We start from the raw sequence: 21,737 nt of genomic DNA on the forward strand, positions 1-21,737 counted from the left end.
GAACAGTAAAGATAAGGGTTTATTAGACACAGCTTATTTTACACACATTCGTTGAGCATAACGTTAGAAAGGTTATAATTGCCTTTTCAAAGACGCCAGTGCTGTTTCTGGGCTGATGACAAATAGTGTTGTTTGAGGAATGACTGTTGTTTTCCCTCTGTTCCCAATTTTACATCAGATTTTTGTTCTGCGTTTATAGGTTCGCTAAAAGGGATACTTGCTTTGGTAAAAATGGTAAAACTGGGGAGTAATCTTCAAGACAAAGGCGCCAAAGCGGTTAGCATAGAGGATGGTTTCCAGAACGTGCCCCTCATCACGCCTTTGGATGTCTGTAATCTCCAGTACCAAGCCCCAGACAAGGTAAGGTACCTTAGCCTCTCCCCGCTGTTTACTAGCAGCACTGCTGTATATTACCCAGTCAGTCGCAGCAATTTATCCTCAATTTAGTGTTCCTCCTGAGGTATTTGAGAAAACATTACCTTGCAAATAACCTAGATAGATGACTTTGTCATTTGGATGTCTCCATATTGTGAAATTATGACATGGATAGAAACAATGTTCTGCCATGGTACTGCACACACTGCTATATGATATAATCCAGTATACCAGGTCAGTCATTTTAGACACAAAATAATATATTTTGATGGTTTTAGAAAATAAATATGTAATATGCCTTCACCCAAAATGTCAAACAGAAAGGTCTTTACTTATGGTCATTTATTTTATGTGATTTGGGCCATGACTGTCTTGTCTGGCATGTCTCTGTCATATAGGTTAGTGTGATGTACAATATGTTTGAAGTAGTGCTTCAGCCCTTGTTCAAGATTCTGCTGACGGAGCTGCCCTCTAACTGTGGCTCCTCACTGGACTTGCCTGTCAATCATCTCACACCCTCCGTTTCACACGTACAAACGGGCACGCACGCACACATACACACTAACACACACACACACACACACACACACACACACACGCACACATCCCCCATCACTCTTTGGTCATGCTGCCTAGACAGGTCCACCACCCCCCTTTGTCTTGTTGTCATATTTTACAGGGGGCAGGCTGGCATCCTGCCTTCTCACCGTTATTGGATAGTCCTTGGGGAGTCTGATTCTTTATTGACCTGCATAACAAACAGAGAGAGAAAGAGAGGGAGGGAGGAGAGGAGAGGAGAGATTGGCTCATTTGAGATTGCAGACAGAGGCTGTTTGATTGAAGATGCATGTAGATGCTGAAAACTGGTGATGCACCTTCTGGTACAAATCCATGTTTACACTCTTCATCTGGGGAGCCAGAGCACACAGCATTGGATCTGTCATCTGTGATGTATGATTCAGATTCAGCTGTGATTTGGCATGATTTTGATCTGCCATGATATGATTTGTTCTCAAGGCTGGTGTGTCACCCACTGATGTTTCCCTGGCAACCCATTGGCCCACTGTTGGCCCAATAGATAGTCTTGTAGTAAGTATACAGTATATTTGGACCACGCAGCATGGTTCACCTTCAATATGAAAAGCTTCAGTGTACTTTTTACATGACCCTGAAAGAAACACAAAGTCTTGATAAAACAAACAGGAATGTGGATTGCTTTGGAGCGAGTGGGTTTAAAAAATAATTCCTTGACTATTCTCAACAATTCTGCATCTTTGTGACCACAGACAAGGACAAATATAAGCTGCCAACAAATCCTCACAAATCATTTGATGACATATGGAGTGCACGGGAAAGATGAAATCCACTTCTATTGAGATGATGTCTGCCTGGGATCTTAAGCCCAAAATCTCATCACAGGAAGTGGGCTTGACTGCCTCCTATGTAGAAGATAGAGTAGAGAGATTGGGGGGGTGGGAAATGGCTGGTAGATATGGGTTGGGCGATTTGTGAATTGGCACAGAGCCCTGGAGCAAGCCTAGTAGTAGTAATATGTATTTAACTTGAACATCATGAAGCGAGTCCATCCTATAGACTAGACTGACGCCATCAAGCTGAAGTCAGATGATGAAGCAGATTAGAGCTGAACACATTCTGACATCGGACTCAATCTTCTATCTGGAGGAGAGTTCATGTCTGTGCGATGTGTCGGCCCACCCTGCCTCAGCACATGTGTGCAGCTGACCACAAGCCAGAGCCAGGGGCCAGGCCAGGGCAGCAGGGCAATCTGCTGGCAGCCACTGCCTGGCGAGGGATTGGGCAGGAATTAGCGTTGATCCAATCTGGAGTGACACGGGGTGGGCTTTTAAGCAGCAGGGGCCTCCCTGAGACTGATGGGGGCTGGTGGTAGTGGTGCCAGAGGTGGTGGTGGGGGTGCAGGAGATTTTCAACTGGGAGATTCTGTGCAAAATCAAAGCGGAGATTCGCCTGTTGTCAGTACAGCGTGGAACAGCTCAGCAAAGCTTAGCAGCAGGTTGTTATTTTTTCATGTACTGGCAATGATGCTACTGTCTTTGATTTCACGCGCGCTCTCACAGTGGAGAGAGAGTCCCCAGAAGACTCCTGAATGAGTAAAAGAAACATCACAGGAGTTGAAGTGAAGTTTTTTTGAAGTGAATTGTTCAGATTTACACCATGGGGAATACAAGTCGAGCACTCTTAGTTTACTTCACTGTTCTCTTCCACTTTCTCCACCCTACTGCCCAAGCCCCCGTTTCCACCTCTGCTTCATTCAGACATGGTTGGGGCATCCATCACTTTAGACTTACACTGAAATCACCAGCCTACTCATACAGCACACCATTTCCCGATTAAGCTCCTTGCCACTTCTTTATCAACTCATCATATTTACGGGACAAGCATCATCACTCTGATTGATCCAGTCTGGCACATGGCCTGGCTGGACCAAGGGGGATAGCCCAACCCTCCACCGCCCCCCACGTCAGATTGCTGCAACCCAGAGTGAAAGGTGTAGTTGGGGGGGGGGAGTGGAGGGTTGGTGGGAGTGGGCGATTCCAGCTGATGGAATGGGGAAGGAGGAGTAAGGAGGCAGCCGATCTGAGACAGTAATCTGGAGAGAGAGAGGGATAGAGAGAGAGGGCAAAGAAGAAAGAGAGAAGGAGTGATTGGGAGACAGTCGGATGAGGCGTAATTGTGGAGTGCGTGACGAGTGGTGGAGAGCTCCTGTGGCAGTAAGGGGCATTAGAGGACATTAATTTCTCTGCCGACGTGGAACAGCTGCACAAGCCAGTAATCACGGCGAAAGCCTTCCCTGATCCGCCCCTTATCTGGAGAGCTGTGTCAGAGCTTATAAATGAACAGATAAAGGTGATAATAAATGTCTAATTAAACAAGTAGGTTGTAGGATTCCTATGGCAACGTATGGAGAAATATGTGGGGGACTTTGAGCGGCACACTGTTTTAGTTGAAAGGGACGTTTCTTGAGAGGATATGAGTTCATGAGTCTTATAAATGTTAGTGTGAGCTAAAGTATAATCAACTTGAAAATCGTAAATTGTTAATGTGATCTTTTGGTAAGCTGGTTCATATGCAACTGGAGAGTATGGACACTGAAACATTATGATACATTTGTGTGAACGGCATATTTATGTAAAGCCTCAAGGAGCAGACACAGGAATTCAATTAAAGTATCACATTTTCATTTATATTCATCCAAGTTTCTAGAAGAAACCAGATGAAAACCTCATGCCCTAGTTCCAGATTACTTAATGGGATTTTCCAAATTCACTGCACTTTGTCAGTAGCCATTACACTTTTGACTAAAGGTTCCCACCCTCAGCCATCACTGTGTTTTTTATCTGATGTTGACTGGGGCTGCTGCTGTGCTCAGGTGGTGGTGAAGACCAGGGCCGAGTATCAGGCGGAGCAGAAGAAGGCCAAACTCAAGGTACCAAAAGTGGAGGAGTTCACCATCAGCATCACCGATGGAGTGTCTGAGAGACTCAAGGTACAGTTTGCTTTCTTTTCTTTCTTTCTTCCTTGCTCTTTCTCTCTTTCTTTCTTTCTTTCTTTCTTCCTTGCTCTTTCTTTCTTTATTTCTCTCTTCTTTCTTCCTGGCTCTTTCTCTCTTTCTTTCTTTCTGCCTCTTCTTTCACACACACACACACACACACACTAAAATTATGACTCAGTTATTAGGACTTGACGCTTACATACTAACTCAAAAAAACTCTGGTCATTGGTTACAATTGAGATGTACTTAGGATTAGGTGTCCTGTCAGGTAGGCATGTTAGTGTTTAATATTATTAGTAGTAGTAATATCATTCATGAACTACTTAAGCAAATGGTGCCAAGAGGAGAGCTTGATATAAGCTTAGAAGAGCTTAATATGATGTGGTACCTGAATCTAAAGAAATGAATAGATACTTGGACTTTCCATGCTGTCTTTGAAGCCAAGGACGTCTTTGACACCAGAATAGTTCCATACATTTTATGTCACAGAGGGAGACTTGTCTGGCATCAAGTTGTCATGACAGCAGACAGCAAAAAAAGACAGATTTATCAAAGTGTGACAAAAGCAGGTTTGTCTCTAGACAAAGACCAGGGGCGGAGTGGCCATCGGGAGCACCGGGATTTTTCCCGGTCGGCCGGTAGGCCAATAATCTCTCGAGAACCAGCCTGCAGACCGGCCTTCACAGCCGTCGCATCAAATTCATGAGCGGCCCATCGAATTTGATTATACGTCAAATCCTGGTCCCGGGAAAATCTCTAAGTTCTCCAAGAGTTACAAGATTGAGCAGTCCAACCACTATTTATAGCACTATTTGTCTCTGTACATCACACCTATGGTGTGTGTCAAACTCACTCCCATCAATCCAACCTTCTGATTTTTGTTTAGCCTCCTATATTGATGTAATTCTTTTTATTCAGACGCTCTATTACTTTCATGACCACAAATATAAATTGGCCAGCGATTTAATTCGGTTTTTTTTTGTTGAATGTAGAATAGTCGGAGCAAAGCATCATGGGAAATGCGTATCGTTCTGCCTTTATCAAGTGAACCTAGGGAGATAAATTAGCGGCTATCAGGGAGAGAGAGCAGGTGAAGCGGACCTGATGGAGGGACATAAGAGAAAGGAGAAAGGAGGGGGCAAAAAGGCCAGACTGAAAAAGAGGCGGATGCTGGAGGAAAGTGCATCAAAATGTACAAGAATTACGGATTTATTCAACCAGCCGTCAACTAGGTGCGAGTGAGTTGACAGGACACATTGTTGCGAATTAGCATAACATTTGAGCCAATACGGGACGAAGTATATACAAATACACTGTCACTGTCACTGTCATGTCTGTCACCCACACATCAACTCTAAATCTAACAATAATGATCAAAAGCCGCCCGTTTGTTTCTGTAGTTGATATATGGGAGGTGGAGGGGATGCGGGTTGGGCCAGTTGTGGGCACGTTGTGGGCACGTTATGGGCCGGTGGTGGGCCGGTGCAGTCAGAATTGTCCCGGTGGATTTTTGTGTCCCACTCCGCCCCTGACAAAGACTGTTAGGTCACCTGCCATAGGTAATCAGGTTTCATAATAACTACTGTTGAGATGGCAGCAATGAAGTCCTTCAGTGTTCTGTGACTAATTTAATAAACACCTGAGCATTTGCAGAAACACACACTCTTACACATCTCACCCGCTCCAGTGCTCCTCAACTCTGACATCCTCTCAGTGATTCTGGCCTGCAGGCCCGCAGACCTGTGGGTGGCCCTCACTGAGCTGTTAAGTGCAGACAGAGGAACAGGGAAAGGAGGCTTTCCAGAGAGGAGGCAGCTGATGCTAATGCATGTGAAGGGCCAACAGGGTTGAGTGTTTCAACCTAATGAATAGCAAAGGGAGAGAAGCCCAGGAGAGTAGAGGAGTCAAGAAGAGAGTAGAAGAGGCGAAGAGAGGAATTGAGAGGAGAACAGAGAGTGAAAGAAATGGTGAGAGTGAGAGTTTGGCCTGTGAAATAAAGGTCACTTAAAGAGCTGGCCAATGAGAGCATCATCATGAATTCGAAATAAATGAAGGAAGTGTTGAGGCCTGTTTGTTTAGGGGAGCTGGCATTGCATCCATCTTTACTACAGTTCAAGGAGTGGGGGCCGGTGAAGCTTCAGTGATCCCATTGTGTGTTTGCTTTTGAAATAGGATATTTTTACTCCCATTGTAAGTTGAGGGGGAGGAAGGCATAGGCAAAGCCCCTCCTAACGCAAGTACTGAACCGTTACATGTAGTCTGGGGAATATTTAAATTAATACAATTTCAAGGCTGTCATGTTAAGAAAACCTAAGTGGGATTTTGGGATTGATGTTAATCAATGCTGTCTTAGTACACAGGGTAAAGCACAATTTTTAGCACCATGGATAGAGGATGGTTAAAGGCTGATTTTAGTGCTGTAGATATACTGTTTACTGCATGGAAAATAATCTGTTCTAGCACTGTGTTTTACAGTAGTATTTTACATTTTAAGTTTTTGTGAAGTGTAGTACACTATAAAACATCACCATGTTCCTCACTTATTACCACGAGTTCCATGAGTTTGAAATCTAAGTTCCTTGGGTGGATTGAATGACCAGCGTAACCCTGGTTCAGCCTGATGTTTGCAGTGTTTAAGAGTTAATGCTCAGGCTCTTGAGTTCAGATGCTAGTCTGATTCACTCCTGTTAGACAGCATTCGGGGGAGGCTGCAGTGCTCTTTGGCATGGCTGATGTGAATGGACAGGGCCCTGGCAGCATGCAGATAGTCCCAATGGATGAGGGGCCTGCCTCTGTGCTGGAGATAACGTTGACAGATGACGCCTGCGCCCTAGGCCCACTCTGCTGTGATTGGTCCCAGGTGTGTGCCGATAGAATTCCCTGCAGCGATTATATCTGCAAATGAAGGCGCGGTTCCCTCCTCTCAACCCCCATTCCAGGAAACAGACAAAACAATGGAAGCCGAGCAGCAGAGGTCTCTCTGGTGTGTTATGCTGCAGAGCAGAACATATTAGCGTAGCTTGTTAAAGTTAAAAAAGAGGAAATTACAAAGACGCCTCAATTAAGGAGGGGGAAGGGGAGAAAAGGAGGAGGGGGGATAGTGAGAGAATGGGTTGGATTGGGTGTCTGTTTGTAAGGCTAATTTCTAACACTGAACTGCCGCTAGAGGTTTGCCATATAGAAGCAATCAGAAAAAGTATTGTTTCACTGTACCCAGTCAAGCTAGTTAGTGTGATATACAGTAGAGGTGTCCCACTTCTACTGATTTGTCCGTTTGGAGATATTTTTATTCACTAGAAGCTGTAAACTGGAGAGGCATCTTTTCAAATTTGATACTCCCCCATGCTCTCAACGACTGCAAGCACTATACATAAAATAATTTTGCAAACTAAACCAGATACGAGTAAACAAACAACTGAATACACAATGCTCCTATTGCCCTACAGTATTCTGTTACATTTTGGTTGAAAATAAGCAGACATTTACTACCTGTACAAGGCTGTCAAACATATCTGAGAATGTATGAATTTTTTTTTATATATACATTTGCATTTTAGGATGGTGAGCCGAATCCTCCAACAATGATATTTTGGCCCCACCAACAAGACCCAAAGATGAAAGAAAGGGGAGCTTGTGAAGTAAAGCCTGATAAAAGATTGGCATAAAAAAATAAAAAAATGTGTGTTTGTGTGAATGTGTGTGTGTGTGTGTGTGTGTGTGTGTGTGTGTGTGTGTGTGTGTGTGTGTGTGTGTGTGTGTGTGTGTGTGTGTGTGTGCTCTGTAGCAGATGCCAGGGGGTATTGGTTGGAAGCTGAGATCCTGACATATCCGCCTACACGCCAAGTGCTATTGTTTAGTCTACCATTTTGTAGAGACCAGAGGGAGAATGAGCGAGATACGTGGGCAGAGAGATAGAGAGACAGAGACCGAAAAAAGCCTTATCTCATTAATTTTCCAAGCATCACCTGACCTGTGTGTGTGTGTGTCTGTCTGTGTGTGTGTGTCTGTGTGTGTGTGTGTGTGTGTGTGTGTGTGTCTGTGTGTCTGTGTGTGTGTGTGTGTGTGTGTGTGTGTGTGTGTGTGACTGTCTGTCTTTCTGTCTGCCTGAGAATGAGCTGAAGTGTGCACTTGAATTATGCATCTACAGCAGTCGCTGTTCCATCACGTTTTTCTTTGAGATCTACTTTTATTGGAGCCAGTGGTCCATGAGCATTCTTCCGAGGCACTCAGCCAAGCCCCTTGCAGGATGGACACTTAAGCACAGTAAACCTCTGGACACTTATGTTCATGCCTGGTCTTAACTCTTGGTTATTAAGTGAAGCCATCTCTGTGGACACTGGCCAGCAGTTTGTGTGTGTGTGTGTTTGTGTTTGTGTGTGTGTGTGTGTGTGTGTGTGTGTGTGTGTATGTGTGTGTGTGTGTGTGTGTGTGTGTGTGTGTGTGTGTGTGTGTGTGTGTGTGTGTGTGTGTGTGTGTGTGTGTGTGTGTGTGTGTGTGTGTGTGTTGATTTTGTGTGTGTGTGTGTGTGTTGAGTGTGTGTGTGTGTGTTGATTTCGTGTGTGTGTGTGTGTGTGTTGAGTGTTTGCGTATATCAGCGTACTTCATCTCCATGCTGATCCAGCTTGGCTGTGAGCCTTTATTACTTATGGATGCATGTACTCCAAGTCCTCCTGTGTCAAAGACTATGTCAGTAGTTAGCAGAGCCTCAGATTTAAGTCCACATATAAACCCACAGATCTTTACTTTCTTCAGCACCATGGTGATTGAATCTGACAGATGTAACTGCGTCATGGTGTGAAACATGATACCATTTTGTTTACACACAGTCCTCCTTTGTTTGATTGTGCCTGGCAGATCATAAGGCAACCCACACAAGTTGAAATGCATCTCTGCTAACATGTATTACATTCCCTGCTAGTGCATTTAATTTCTCCAACCCATTATTGCTGTTCTCTTTATCCACTGAGCGTGGCCATAGTATATGCATTCAGAGACAAGTGTACTCCTTTGTGAGTGGATATTTAAAAGATTATTCTTTGATTATTGGCTTGCCTTGCCTCCTGTCTCAGCTCTGTGGCCTCGTCTTCCCAGACCATAGCTTCCATTCGGGAATCAGACCTAAAAGAGCAATCATCAGGGTGTGCGGGTCCCGTTGCCTCCATGCTGTTGCCATTTGTCATGTTAAAGGGGACACGGAGTCAAGCCCGGGAGGGGTAGCGAGAGGCTTTTGTGCGAGCAAAAAGAAAAAAATCCTGGAAGATTGATGAGTCCAGATGGCTTTTACTCTGTTCTGAGTCTGATTAATTTCTCCGCTCCCTTTTGTGAAGGAATAAAAAAACATCTCAGACATCTTGCTCCCCCCCTGTCTTTGTCACCTTCTTTAGATGGCAAAGAAAACAGCAAGGAATTTCAAGGTGTGTTACAATTTCGATTCTGAAATATATTCTTCTTTTGATTGAGTATAAAGGGAGAATGGATTCTGAAAATAGCTTGATTCGATGAATGCATTTCCCCAAGTGTTGATTCATCGTAATTGATTTTGTTCAGTTTCTCTGGTTGAGAACTCCATGTACCCATCACGCTACCTTCCACCTTCTGAACCTCATCTTTGCCCCATGGCACATGGTTGGTCAGGAAGGACGGAGTGTTGAGTTCCTCTTTCTTTCCGGTGTTTCCTGTACGGTATAATGTGAGGAGAGCCTTGGGATCAATTACTGCTCACAGCGTTGGTGCTGGCTGTCCTTCTGGACTTTATCTGTTACTAATATGGCTAAGGTCACTGGCCCTGTGGACACTGTCCTCTCGCTGGACAAAGACCCACCAATTCTCAGTGGCTTTTGTGTCTGTGTGTGTGTGTGTGTGTGTGTGTGTGTGTGTGTGTGTGTGTGTGTGTGTGTGTGTGTGTGTGTGTGTGTGTGTGTGTGTGTGTGTGTGTGTGTGTGTGTACATACATGTTTGTATGTATGTACAACCTCAGGGGGTACACAACCTCTGGGAGCCAAGAGTCTGTGTCTGTGTCTGTGTCTGTGTCTGTGTCTGTGTCTGTGTCTGTGTCTGTGTTTGTCTGTGTTTGTGAGATACCAAACAATAAAATATTGGCAAATATTAATGAGGGTGACTTTGCAATATTAAGGGTACCTTTGGCACAATTATCTAGCTGGAGGGGAGAGATATAGTGATAAGCATTCACACAGATAAGCATTCACAAACACATACACACAAACAGACACACTATCCTCACTTTCCCCAACAACTCCATATCCAACCACCCAGTCACTCATTAGCAAACCAAATGTGGCTTATTTGCATACCCTCCGAGCCTCGTTAGTAGAGTATCTCATGGAGCAGGTAACGCAGAAGCTCGGGTCTATCTACACATAATCCACAGCACTAAGAACAGACTTCACTGGAAGCTGTGAAAAGCTGAGCAGGGAGGAAAGGAAGAAAAAATGGGGGGGGAAACGTGTGGCTTGTTGTTGCTTTCAGGTCTCTTGCCCAATCGAGAGTACAAACACACACACGGGCACACACACACGGGCACACACACACACATTGCACTCTCTGCCAGTCTTTTAAGTGTGATGAGCCTCAAGGGAGCCCAGATTTTATCTCTTAAAAGAAAAGTTTAGAAGGAGCAACCAAGGACTTTGAGTGTTTTTCTTTTTTTTCCATGCTGGCTCTCTTGAGAGAGCTGGCCTAATTGGACGCCATTAACATAATTATAAATGAACCTGCATGGAGTGAGGATGAATATGCTTCACGCTCCACCCTGAGTTCTTTGCTCTTCTGGAGTTCTTTTATTTATTTGCTATGAGCCTGCGGATAGCTGCTCAGTCAGTACTACAATGGGTTCTCTGCTGTTGTGAAGTGGGGTGAAACATCAAACATCCCAGACAGCTGTGGTCTCAGTGGGGTATAATGATACTGTCCACATAGAATAAACCAACCACTTGTACACATTGCCTCTAATGTGAGACACCGGGGAGCCTGTGGCTATTACGCATTGTTGTGTGTTTGGGCATGGTAACTTGCATGGGTGTATAAGGGGAGATGGAGATAGAATGCCTAGGTGTTGTTGAGTGGCTGTTGACTTGATAAGGTGAAACACCCACAGGAGGTGTGTGTGTGTATGTGTTTGAGCAAATTCCCAGGGTGATGTTATTGTGTGCGTCATATCGCTTCTCCCTAACCACAAGACTCCGTTGATGCTTTTACCTCTCTCACTCTTGCTCTCTCTCTTTCTCTCTCTCTCTCTCTCTCTCTCTCTCATCTTTCCTCACTGTCTCTATCTTCTTTGGCATTCTCTCTTTCTCAATCATCTTTCCTTTCTTTCTCTGTCATTCGTCTCTACCCCCCCCCCTCTCTCTCTCTCACCATCCCAGTGGCTGGTGTGTTTCTGCTCTTACCTATTCAGCTCACACACGACAGAACAAATACAATATTTTCCTCTATACCATCCAACCCCAGCTCAATATCTGCTCAAGCAGATCATTTGTGGGTGACTGAACCTACTGCATCACACGATTAACTGAACAGATAAATGCCTCTTTTGCTTCTATGCTCTGAGCTCAATCAACGCTCACACCACCTCATCATGCTGCATACATGGAGTTTATCTGCTGCCGTGGAGGTCCATTGATTTAGTTACTGACTCATCTACTACACCTGGGGCCATAGCTAGAACTGTTGTCAGCAATGTCTTGCCACACACGCACACACACACACACACACACACACACACACACACACACACACACACACACACACACACACACACACTGAGACACATGCATGCAGAAGCCAACTGACACACACACTCACTCACACAAATACACACACACACACACACACACACACACACACACCCACCCACCCACCCACACAGAATCACACACAATACTTGACATGTACAGGCACAGCTGACTTCTTGGAAAGGGGTCCTGTGCCTGCGGGTGTATGTCATTTTGCAGCACCATAAAGAATGTGAGGTGGAGAGTTAGACAGAACAAGGTCAATGACAAGGAAAAGCCATTGAGCTGACACTTCAATATCCACACCATTAGGCGCATAGGGAGATGGAGACAGTCTGTGTGTCTCTTTACAGCCCCCTTCTCTCTCTCTCTCTATCTATCTCTCTTCCAGTCTCCATCTCTGTTTCTCACTTTCTCTTTGCCTCTCTCTCATTCTCTTTGTCTCTGTCTCTCTCTACCTCTCTCTGTTTCTTGCCCTTACTCTCTTTCTCTCTCTACCTCTCTCTCTCTCACTGTCTGTCTGGTTGTGCTGCTTGGGAGAAATGGGTTCTGTGTACATATGAACACATGCTGGGTGAGTTTTAACACAGAGCCGGGTATCATCCGTAGAGGCATTAAGTCGTTAATGCAGGATAATACTAATAACTCCAGCACGTCTATCAGACCCCAGCATAGAGTAGCAGGCAGGCAGCATCCTGAGCCAATGAATATTAGATGGAGGAGGATGGAGTATCCGGAGGTGTGTGTGTGTGAGCGAGAGAGAGAGAGAGAGAGAGAGAGAGAGAGAGAAGGGGGGAGGGAAAAGTGTGATGAGATTTCACAGAAACAGTTCTGTAGAGAGTGGTTCTGTAGGTACAGGAACAGAAAATCACAGAGATGATGAAAAATGAAGTCACTGATGAATGACTCTGCACTGTTTAATGTGACCTGTGTCTGTCTCTGAACTGCCACCAAAGTTTTCTAGCTGAGGCTTTTATAGAAACAGTCTTAAAGTCCCTATCTGTAAAAGAGCACATGTGACTTGGTATTCTTCTACCAAAATTAGAATTTTAGTTTAAAATATGTATGTCAAGTACTTTAATGGACACACACAGACCTGAAAAGGCATTATAGGTATATAAACATGATCTCTCAGATAATACGCTTTATTATTATATGGCAACGACAGTACGAGCGTTCTGATTGGCAAATGGATAGTCATGCCAGCCATGTATTGACCTCCTCGCCGGTCTGATACGGATCCTTATTGCCCTCTGACGTCATCTTCAAAATTAGCGATCAAAAGCCATGAGGAAATTTAGAAGCAGCGAAAATGACATGTTTTCTATTTACAATGACCATTTCTTTTCATTTACAAAATGAAAGGAGCTAAAAATGCCATATAATGAACAACTTACTAACCTTGACCGTTCGGTCATGCCGGGAAATATCAGACTGAGGCTTTGCCGTATCAATCGTTACAGCCTCAGTCTGATATTTCCTGGTATGACCTCACTCTCAGTTAGTAAGTAGCTAATATGACCTAATATTGCATGAACATCATTTCATTAACCCTAGGGTTGTCTTGGCTGTGTCAGGAAAGTTGTCGACTTGCTAGTTTTTCATCATAAACATCCCTGCTAATGTAATTTATGAAAGAATTTGATATAGGATGTATCCTTATTGGTGTCATTCCTGTCTTACGGAAATTTGTAATTATTCCAGATGCCCAAAGTCATCGACCTCTCCTGTCTCAGGCTAGCATTCAAAAAAGTTAATCTCTCATCATCAGTCTTTGTTAATTTCACGCTAATAAGCCTTGGAAGTTTGCAATCTTGAAAACCAAACTCAGCTAGCGTGTTATAAATTACACTGTCAAATGTATATTAAGAATGTCGCCAACAACATTTCAATGGTACTCCAAAGGCGAACGGTATTTTAGCTACATTTGAATTTGTCATTCTTTTTTTTATTATTATTTGGTTATGTTAGGGTGTCCGATAAATAAAACCATGCAGAGTTATATTTGTGGAAAATCTTGTGATTTAACTCTACCTTGTCAGTCTACATACTTCTGTGGCTTTTGCCGTTGTCTTTGCCGGTTTTATATCCTGCAACTTGTCAACAAATACATGTGTACAACGTTCATTAGGGGGTCTTGAAGCATGATTTGTACTTACGGCAGTGGTGTAAAAGTGATCTACAATCACTTTAGATGGAGCTCAGTAGCAAAGAAAACCAATTCTCCCGCAGTGGGGCCTTAACTTAACCACACCACTTGGCTGAAGTATTTGCTTTACTTTTGGATCTTTGCCATAGTCTTGTCTGTCGACCCTGTATACAGCATTCTATATCATTTTGTGTATACCAATGCCAATATGGAGGATATGACATGTGAAATAATGCAAAAGTATACTGTATATGTAAATTGTCAATCAAATGTAAGCATAACACAACCAGAGGGATAAAACATCACAGGCTCCTGTGTGAGGCTGGATTAGCGTTGACTCCATATTCCCATTCCCACTCCCCTATAAACCCAGTTGACTGTAGGCTTATATAGGGACCCACAGACATGAGAGAGTCGAGCCCCTCTAATGCCTCCCAGCTCATCACATACTCACAGACACGGAGTAAATCCCAGGCTGGGATTACGGGCAACTGCCTGCAGTATGGATTATACCATCAAAATCCTCATGACATCAGAAACACAGGCAGCAACATAAAAAAAAAAAAAAAAAAACAGCAACAGCAGCAGCAGCAATAACAACAACATCAACAGCAACAACAATAGCCCCAACAGCCATAACAGTCTTGACTCCGACCGATAGGATATGTTAAATGTGACAAAAAAAAAGAAAACAACAAGATCCTCATGCAAGCAGATGGCGCTTTGTCTAGCCTGGCTGCGCACTGCGACTGGACCAAGAGTGACCTCATTCAGTCGTGGCCCTGTCCTTGAGTGTTTTTTCTCCGGGGCGAATTTTGGGTGTCCTTCTAATGTGAGTGCGCGCTGTTGTCTGATCCCGTTGCACTCAGAGATGATTTGGTAATGACTAGGCACGGCAGCCTTTCCTCTGGCGAGCGTAGAGGCCCAAAAGTGCCTCCCAAAATATTCCGGTGGAGTGAATGACTGGCACACCGCGGTGTGCGTCCTGGCATGATGTATTGTGGACATGGATTGACCCAAATGCGGATGGCCATTTCGCACAGACACCTGGCAGTGGCAGTGGCAGAGAGGATCATTTAGCCTCCAAATGGCCCGATTCAGGGTCACCCACAATCAGATACTCAGAGGATTAATGCCCATTGCTGGGAAAGTATGATTGCGCCTGGTGCAGAATAGAGAAGATAAAGGTCATGTGCTTACCAAGTAACCCAGTTTTGATGTGCCATTCGTTTGAGTCAACACAAATCTGATTGGTTTCTGATTAAAGAGGACTCTTGTGAAAACAGTATCCCTTTCATAGTCCCTTTTATAGTTGTCAGTCATGCATTTTCCTATCCACATACTGTATGATGTATGGTTATGAACATGATTCAATCCTGTTCAGATTTTTCTCATGTTTCCAAAAAAATGAGCACCAGGAACAATAGAAGGTCTGTCTTTACGCAGTCGTGTTTGTTTGTGTGTGTGTGTGTGTTTTTTTGGGGGGGCGCGAGAGAGAGAGAGAGAGAGCAAGCAACCCAAAGGCAACCTTGGTTTAGCCTTGTTGTACCTGGCCTTTCCCCTACCGAGCCCCTTGTGAAATACCACCCACGATGCTGTCCCATCCCAGGGTTGGCCCGGCAGCTGTGAGGTGGGGAGGTGAGCTCTTAAGGCAGTGTGCTGAGGAAATTAGAGTTGCTGCATTAGAGAGAAATCCCCCGAGGTTTAAGGTTCATTGAGATTATGAATAATGGACAAAGGGCAGTGTAAATATTTATAGGTCTTCCTCTTCAAGCAGCATGGAGATAGACTGGGATTAAAAGACAAGGAGGCATAACGTTCAGGGTGTTGCACACTGTAGGCATTTTATATTTGCACGGTCACCCCAGACTGTAAGAACCTTTGTTAGAACAATGAATATTATTACAGTTCGGGGTGAGTGACGCCTGTCAAAGCCAATCAGTGTTGAGACAAAGAGAAGAAGCAGATTGATTTGCACATGCTTGGAGGCAGCAGAAAGAGACAGCGTTCCAGTAAACCGAGTTGCCTTCTTAATCTCTCGCCTTAACCTTGGGAAGAAATGTGCTGCCCAGACATTTCTGGAGAACTCATCCTTCCCCATGTGCTTCTTTGTCTTAGGCTGCTTAAAATGAATGGTGGAATGGGAAGGGAATTTCCTGGAATGATTTTTGTTCATTTTAGTTTTGTCACACCACTCACCCTGTCTTTTAATTAGGTGCGAGAGTGTGAGCGTTCTGTCACAACCATGAAGGCGCGTGCCACTGACGAATTATTTCATTTAAAAAATACATTTCCATTTGGGTTGTGGAATGGGCATTCAGTCAGGCATATCTGGGAATTTCTTTGTGACGCTCCGGGGATCTGTACTCCCAGAGCAATTGTGCTTTACTGGGGCACCAGACTAATTTTTAGACAGAGCTGTACAGTACATTACAGTACATCATATTAATCTGTCACACATGGATAAAACAGATTTTTTTGTCTTTTAGACTCTCTTCCTCTCTCCCTCTCTCTCTCTCTCTCTCTCTCTCTCTCTTTCTTACATACACACATACACACCGAGAGATAGATAGACTCACAGATACACACAGTGACTGAAGCCTTTGAAAAAAAGGCCAATTCTCGCCTTGTGTTTCTTTCATTTATCCTTCTTAGTTAATTTGCATATTTCTAATTAAGCACTACTCAGAAACACTCTGTTTCATATGCTGGTGCTGAGAGGCAGGAAATTTCCCCTCCTTTTTCTGTTTTAATCCGCCTTGACAAAGTAGTCTCGACTGACAGCGGGAGGAAACGCATCTTCCAAGCGGCAGATTTCGCTAGCGTGCGTGAGCACGGATTTCCTTGTTTGCATCACTTTGTTGTAACAAATGTGCTCTGGCAGAGTGGGTTTGATGGCGAGCCCAAGGACCAGGCGATTGCTGACAGTAATATGAACAAATTAGCATGCCGCCGCTATGAGCTCTGATTTCCTATCTCTCTAGTTTCCCAACAGGGACATTTTCCTGTCCCTCTATTTCTTTTTCTGTCTGTGGTGAGGCGGAGCGATCTCCCATTGTGAGGAGTTAGACAAAAGAAGGAAGGCTGTGCATGGGAATGGGAATAAATATTAGTGGAAGGTGTGTATTGAGTCCCTGCCAGGGATCCATACGCATCAATACATCTCACAAAAGAGAAATGGAGAAAGAGAGAGAGAGAGAGAGAGAGAGAGAGAGAGAGAGAGAGAGAGGCAGAGAGAGGCAGAGAAAGGGATACACAGAGACCAAGCCTTTGTCTCACTCTGAGCGGAAGAATTTTGGAAATTAAATTGAATTGTTCTTCATATACATGTGAATGAAACCACACACTTGTTGACTCACAGGTTAAATGTGTATTATTTATGATTTTCAGGTGACTATCCTCATTGTGCTGGCTCTGGCGTTTCTGGCCTGTATAGTGTTCCTGGTGGTGTATAAGGCCTTCACTTATGACCATACCTGCCCTGAAGGCTTCATCTATAAGGTAAGTCACTGTGCATCACCTATCTCTCATAACCAACCACAGTATTCAACCATGTGGTCCATTCTGTCTGTCTATCCATTCTAGCATGATGTTTCTCTTATCATGTCATTGAGCTGAGGGATATGTCTCCATTCTTGTCCCTCCCCCCACCAACAGCATAAGCGCTGCATCCCAGCTTCTCTGGAGGCGTACTACAACTCCCAGGATGCCAACTCGCGGGGTCGTTTCTACACAGTCATCAGCCACTACAGCGTGGCCAAGCAGACCAGCTCCCGCTCCGTCTCCCCTTGGATGCCCGCAGGCGGGGCCCCTCACGATGCCAAGCCGCCCAACACAGACAGCCAGTGAGCCCAGTTGTCTAGAAACCACCCCACATTCACTTATTTCTTCATTCCTTTAATCAATCTACAAGTCTGGATCCCACTCTGTCTGCTACTCTCTCTCTCTCTGTCCCTTCTCCATCATTGCAAGTGTGTGGGATCCGTCTGAGGATCAGCAGATGAGGCTGTAATGTGTCAAGTCCCACCACAACCATCCAACTGTACCAGCTAGTTCTGCTGAATGTGTTGTGCCTCACTTGCTTTCCCCTCTTCTGTTCTCTGTTTTTGTCTCCCTCTGTCTCTCTCTCTCTCTCTCTCTCTCTCTCTCCACCATTTCTCTCTGTGTTGATCATCTCCTTGAGTTTCATTCTAATTGCTGTCTATTTATTTTTAATGAATTATTACTCCTGTTTTCTACTTGATGAAAGAAGACTATTTGTACAAAGGCATGATCTTAAAAAAACATTCTTTCTGTTTATTTGTTTTTGTTTTTCTGTGTCGTTGTCAGAGAGCAAACAAAGCTCATTGTTTCCTTGTAGTTTAATGACTGCTCATTTCCCAAAAATGTGAAAAGATCCATGCTTTGACCAGGTTCAAGAGGAGGGCGTTTTTAATCTCATCCTTAATATTGTCCACATTGCAGCTGTACACATTGATGTTCTGTGAAAGAATTTTCCATGAAGAAAATATATGTTTGTATGAACTGCATATGGATGATGACAGTTATGCTAATATTGATGTTCTGAATTACCAAATATATACTTCGTATTTTATCATGACTGACTGGAGAATGATCACAGCTTTTATGCTCATCGTAGTCCCTAATTTGAACCAGGATGCGCATACTCCACCACCCATTAAGGCAATAGTACCAGTTTCATTGTGCGTAGTGCTGTTAAATATATTGTTTTCTCAATTACTGGAATGGAAACAAACAAACAAAAAAAAGCATTTAAGATATGGCAGACACATTGGGGTAAGACTGTGAGCCACAGGAGGAGAAGTACGTGCAGATGAATGACATCTTCAAGAATGGTTTGGACATGGATAAGATTGGCAGAAAAACACCTCTCTGTCTAGGCCTGAGCTCCCTGAGAAATGCTTAGACATCCTCACTGCAGTTCTCTTTGGTTCAATTTTTTTAATCTGTTGTCGGAGGGAAAAAAAGGTTTTTTGAACTATCGTGCTGTCATTAGTTGATGTAGCAATGTGTGGAGTGTTTTGAGTGAGTATCCTTTAGGTTTGGACAAAAAAACAATAAAACATGATGTGTTAAACAAATGTTGTGCTCTGTCTTCTTATTTTAATCGACCATTTTCTGCAGGCGTCTGAATGAGAAAGAGGCTGTGAGGGAGGGAGAGAGAGAAATAGAGAGAGAGGGACGGTATGTGTACAAGGGGGAGAAAGTGGCTGGGTGTCTTCTTGTCGTTCTTAGAGGTCCCTGTTATCTGTGAAATGTTGTCACCACATGCTACCATAGGCCCTTTTTAAAAACCTGTATTGTGCTGGATACTCCACTTTGGATGACATGACTACATAATTCAGCATCAGAAACACCATACTTCTGCAGGCTGAGTTTTTTTTCTTGCAACATAAGATGCTAGTACCACAGTGCTGCATTAAACTAACTTTATGACCTTCCTGCTTGTTACAAACATGAAAACACCCTACCAGTCAAAAATGTAATTGTAAACTTGCAGAGATAAAACAGAGGCTTCAAACGATCTGATATCTGTTGCCATATTGATTGATTTGATGATTTGTCATTGGTTGCTTGGTTGGTTAGCCAATACATTGAATGGCATCAATTTGATTTAACAACGCAGTCGCTCCTTGCGTTGGTCCTTCTCTGAATCTAGGCATGTGTGCGCCATGAGAAAAATACCATAACGCATGGGCACCAGGATTGGCTGGATTTGTCACATCCCTGTGGGGTTGGGATCTGGGACCAAATTAGTTGCATGCTCTTTGATAGCTTTCAAGTATTTAGAGCCTTCTGAATACAGGATTAACTTAGAGCTCCATGATGGGGAACAGAAATCAAAGAATGTTTTGTGTGCGAGAAATTAGTTTTTCCCAGATTCCCAGAACTGAATTGGGGTCATCCAGTGCAGAGCTTGAAAAGCATTTACAGACTGTCACTGCAGTTCAAGCCAGCGTTAAGACATCAGAGGTCTGTTACTATTTTGTGTTGATATCTTACATGATAGATTCTCACAATGCTTCTATGAATGTATTGTTTTGATTAAAACATACATCTTCTCCTACTGGTGCTGCCACCTCTTTCCCGTTTAAAGTAATGATATTTGTAATGTAATGATAGTGATATTTGACTGTGATTCTGTAGCTTAACTAATAGAGCAAGGGGCTAACAACCCAAGGTCATGAATTCATTATTCATGGAGTACACATATGATGAACATGTATATCTGCACTAAACAGTAAGATGCTATGGATACAAGAATTTGCTTAATGTGTTACTACTGCTTTTCAAGAATCTCATTAATATCTGGAGTACAATAGGAATATTATAGGACAAAGTTCCATTGATTTAAATGGGCCACCCCAACGTTTATCGGAAAATCTGGCACCCCAATGACCAGACTGGACGCTCCTGCCCCTGGGTAATTTGAATTTGAGACCCCCAAATTAAGGCATTAAGAAGACAAGTGGATTTGCAGATTTCTTTCAGCCTCCCCCCGACACACACACACACACACACACACATTGTGCTACCTAGAACTATTTCTCAGATGTTGTGCAGCAGTGTGTGGATGCAGAGAAGTGTGTCTGCAGCCTTTGTGCACAGCTCTCAGCCCTTCCAGCAGTACTACTGCAGACACGCAGTGATCAATGTCTCACTCACGGGTGTGTTCCCTCAGTCTTCCCACACAGACTGATGCTCACATGGCACCCTCACTGGCGGCTCCTTCTTACCCTCTTCTGCTCCTCTGCTCAGTATGGGAGTGATGAAGCCCAGAATCAGACTCATTCATCTGCCTGCTTGTCATGCAGAAATCGTGTGTCCTGTCTGTGATCAAGCATTTGTAAATGTGATGGGTTCAAAGGTCATTGGCAAGCAGAGCACACTCCAGTGTGTGTGTTTTTTTTCGATGTGGGAGAGAGTGGGTGTGTGTGTCTTGTATCTTCCAGTGAGAATGGGTTCTGGGTTGTGAGTGACCTTCCTTGATTTGATGGAGTGCATTTTGACAGCAACTGCTCGTCAATATGGAGAAAGAGTATCTTTCTGGCGAGGCTGCTTCAGGGAGGGCTGGAGGGACTCAGTTCATCAGAAGGCATTTGTTTAGATGTGCACTCACACCACAAACACATGCACACAACCACATAAACAAACTCTAATACACAAACACACATAAAGTACATATACAAATTTGCACATGCGTACGCACCATTCACACACACACACACACACACACACGGACACACACAAATACATATTCAGACATGTGCACGACTAGGAAGGTCATATTGTGGTCTGAAGATACTGTTTTTGGTTTACATCTGAAGATGTTACCCATTGCTCTGGAGCAACCCAATTTGCAAACCTGGTGGGGCTCTCGCATGCAGCTGCCTGAAGCCTGCCTGATGGGTTTTGAAGAATCACATACCTGTGGTAACGTGGCTGGAGGGAACAGACCTCATAACGTGCAACAAATGCACTCAAATATGCAGTGTTATTGGCATTCTCCTGTGATCGGTGTATCAAGCTGAAACACGTACACACAAACACGCATACATGCACACATACACACACAAAACACGCATACACTAACACATACACACACACACAACAGCCATACACGCACACAAACACGCACACATACACACGGTTGCTTTCAGATGCCTCATACAGAGAGGGACAGGGCATAGAAGTGGCTCCTTGGGAGATCTCTTTTCTCAGAGGCATCTTGACATTTCATTACTGCCATCCGACATCCACTACAAGTCCTGTGAGCGATGCTTGATCTTTCCACTTCGCTGTAGTCCAACCGTCTCTCTTTGTGGCTTCACTCTGGCTTAGTAATAACACACACACACACACACGCACACACGCACACACACACACACACACACACACACACACACAC

At 44.0% G+C, this 21,737-nt stretch overlaps 1 protein-coding gene across 1 annotated transcript; it reads left to right on the forward strand.

Moving 5' to 3' along the window:
- Positions 1-231: 231 nt before the first annotated feature.
- On the forward strand, positions 232-17,656 carry nsg2 (neuronal vesicle trafficking associated 2; the record flags this gene model as incomplete). Its single annotated transcript, XM_080836145.1, has 4 exons — positions 232-360; positions 3,785-3,901; positions 17,198-17,308; positions 17,465-17,656. 4 exons carry the CDS (start codon positions 232-234, stop codon positions 17,654-17,656), a joined length of 549 nt encoding a protein of 182 aa, XP_080692271.1.
- Between the last annotated feature and the right edge of the window lie 4,081 nt (positions 17,657-21,737).

Source organism: Sprattus sprattus, assembly GCF_963457725.1.
Source record: "Sprattus sprattus genome assembly, chromosome: 1".
Lineage (NCBI taxonomy): Eukaryota > Metazoa > Chordata > Actinopteri > Clupeiformes > Clupeidae > Sprattus > Sprattus sprattus.